The following is a 2,189-nucleotide window of genomic DNA, read 5'->3' on the forward strand; positions in this document are numbered from 1 at the left end:
GCTGCACCTAAAGAGTTCTAGGTCTCTGGCTGTTTAGAATACATCTAAAATAGGCCTGTAATTCACGTAGAAAATACACCCTGAATAGTCATTTGGGAGCAGGGGATTTAGAGACTTTGCAAACACGTGCATAGACAGCTATCCTATTTTCAGATGACCACTTCACAGTATGAGTTCATAGAGGAAGAGGAGGAGGAGGACGAGAGAGCAGGAGAGACACAAAGGTCAGCATCTTAGCTGCTGAAGTTACCCTACAGTCAGAGCTGTGAGACTAGCAGAGAACAGGGGAAGTTTTGTTGGAAGGCTTTGATTTCATTTGAGTGCATCATTGAAGTCATCAGTACAAAAATTTATTAGAAAGAGCTAAACTAATTATCTCTGAGAAACAGGCAGAACCTCTCATCTGGTAGTATCAAGGCATCATGACACAGCAGGTCAGCGGCTCACCGTTCCTCAAGCCATTCTTCCTTAAGACGCCTGTCAGAGTGGTCAGCCCTCTGCGACAAAGACGACACACGCTCCCCGCCAGCGAGTTCAGGAACCTCACGCCACAGGATGCCATCAGTGTGTTTGAGATAGAGAGAGAAGGTAAGTCCAGTTTCTGCTGTTCACAGGTAGAATATTACCTAAAAGTTACAAGATACAACTAATTTGATTGAAGTGCTTTAACTATATGTATTATCGGCTGATAACTTGGCTGACTTTCCAAATGTATTTGATGGAGAAAATATATTGTATTTTCCATTCTGTCACACAGGAAAGCATAAATGTATCAGGTCTACAATTCTGCCTTTTGGATTCTCAGTATTATCTTATTGCCAGTTTTAACTTGAAAGAAAACACATTTCTTTTATCCTTTCACCATCACCCACTGTTTGAACTGATTCTTCCCCCCCCCCCCCCCACCCACCCACCCAGCATTTGTCTCTGTGTCTGGAGAGTGTCCACTTACCCTAGATGAGGTGCTTAACTTCCTGAGTCAGTGCCCTGAGCTTTCGCTGGGCTGGTTTGAAGAGGGACAGCTGGTTGCTTTCATCATTGGCTCTGGCTGGGACAAAGAGAGGCTTTCACAAGTATGCAATTGCACAGAAAATCTGCAAAGAATACAATATGCCAAACCTTGGTAGTCTGTGCAAAGTGATTTCTGTTGAGCTCATTGTGTTTTGACATGATTAATGCTTTTATTTAATCTCTCTCCCCTCCAGGAGGCCATGACTCAGCATGTCCCGGACACCCCCACTGTGCACATCCATGTGCTGTCAGTGCACCGTCACTGTCGCCAGCAAGGCAAGGGCTCCATCCTCCTGTGGCGCTACTTGCAGTACCTGCGTTGCATGCCAGGTATCCGCCGAGCTCTGCTGATTTGTGAGGACTTCCTGGTGCCTTTCTACCTCAAGGCAGGCTTCAAAGAGAAAGGACCATCAGCCATCACTGTGTCTAACATGCACTTCCATGAGATGGAGTACACACTCGGCGGGCAGGCGTACGCAAGGCGAAACAGTGGCTGCTAGTATCTCAATCCCCAGCCCACCCTTATTCTTCTTACTCACCACTAAAATGGACTCAGGGCAGAAAAGATTATCAAAACACAGATGAGAGATGGACAGACAGAAGCACAGGGCCAGTGTGAGACAGTGGACTGGGTTCAGTATAATAGTGTCAGCTGCTCACAGTATCACTTTGACCCACTGAACAAGGAGTGAGGACTGTATGAGGCCAGAGGGGACCAAGAGTGGATTCACTTCCTCATACAAAGAAATAAACCAGTGGCTTTGCAGATGATAATTGGGTTTACCAGACATCAGACTGTATTCATTTTGTTACCAGTAGCACATCAGCTTCGTAAGCTTAAAACTGTTTTTCCATTTATTTATTACCTGTCAAATCATTCACATTTCATGGTTTGTGACCTAGTCAAAGCAATTAATAGAAAATGTTGAATAAACGCATTAACTCTTGAGTTGTGATATAAGTACTGTTCTATTTTTGTAAACCATATAAATCAAAAGGTGATGAATTCAGTGTCATTACTGTAAGAAAGGGTCACTTGAGGGACTGCATACCGATCATGCAGCTACTTATAACGCTTGGGTTATGGACTGAGAAATAAACTGTAGCAAAAATTTTCTGTTTCAGTGTTGCTTCATTTGAAAAAATTCTCTTAATCTTCAAAAGGCATTTTCTGGTAA

The 2,189-nt window shown here is 43.7% G+C and overlaps 1 protein-coding gene across 1 annotated transcript; it reads left to right on the forward strand.

Moving 5' to 3' along the window:
* The first annotated feature begins 416 nt into the window (after window positions 1–416).
* Window positions 417–1,511, forward strand: aanat2 (arylalkylamine N-acetyltransferase 2). Its single transcript, XM_041062797.1, has 3 exons — window positions 417–588; window positions 919–1,073; window positions 1,206–1,511. Exons 1-3 carry the CDS (start codon window positions 423–425, stop codon window positions 1,509–1,511), a joined length of 627 nt encoding a protein of 208 aa, XP_040918731.1. The 5' UTR covers window positions 417–422.
* The last annotated feature ends 678 nt before the right edge of the window (window positions 1,512–2,189 follow it).

The sequence above is a fragment of the Toxotes jaculatrix genome, chromosome 18 (genome assembly GCF_017976425.1).
Source record: "Toxotes jaculatrix isolate fToxJac2 chromosome 18, fToxJac2.pri, whole genome shotgun sequence".
Classification (NCBI taxonomy): Eukaryota; Metazoa; Chordata; class Actinopteri; family Toxotidae; genus Toxotes; species Toxotes jaculatrix.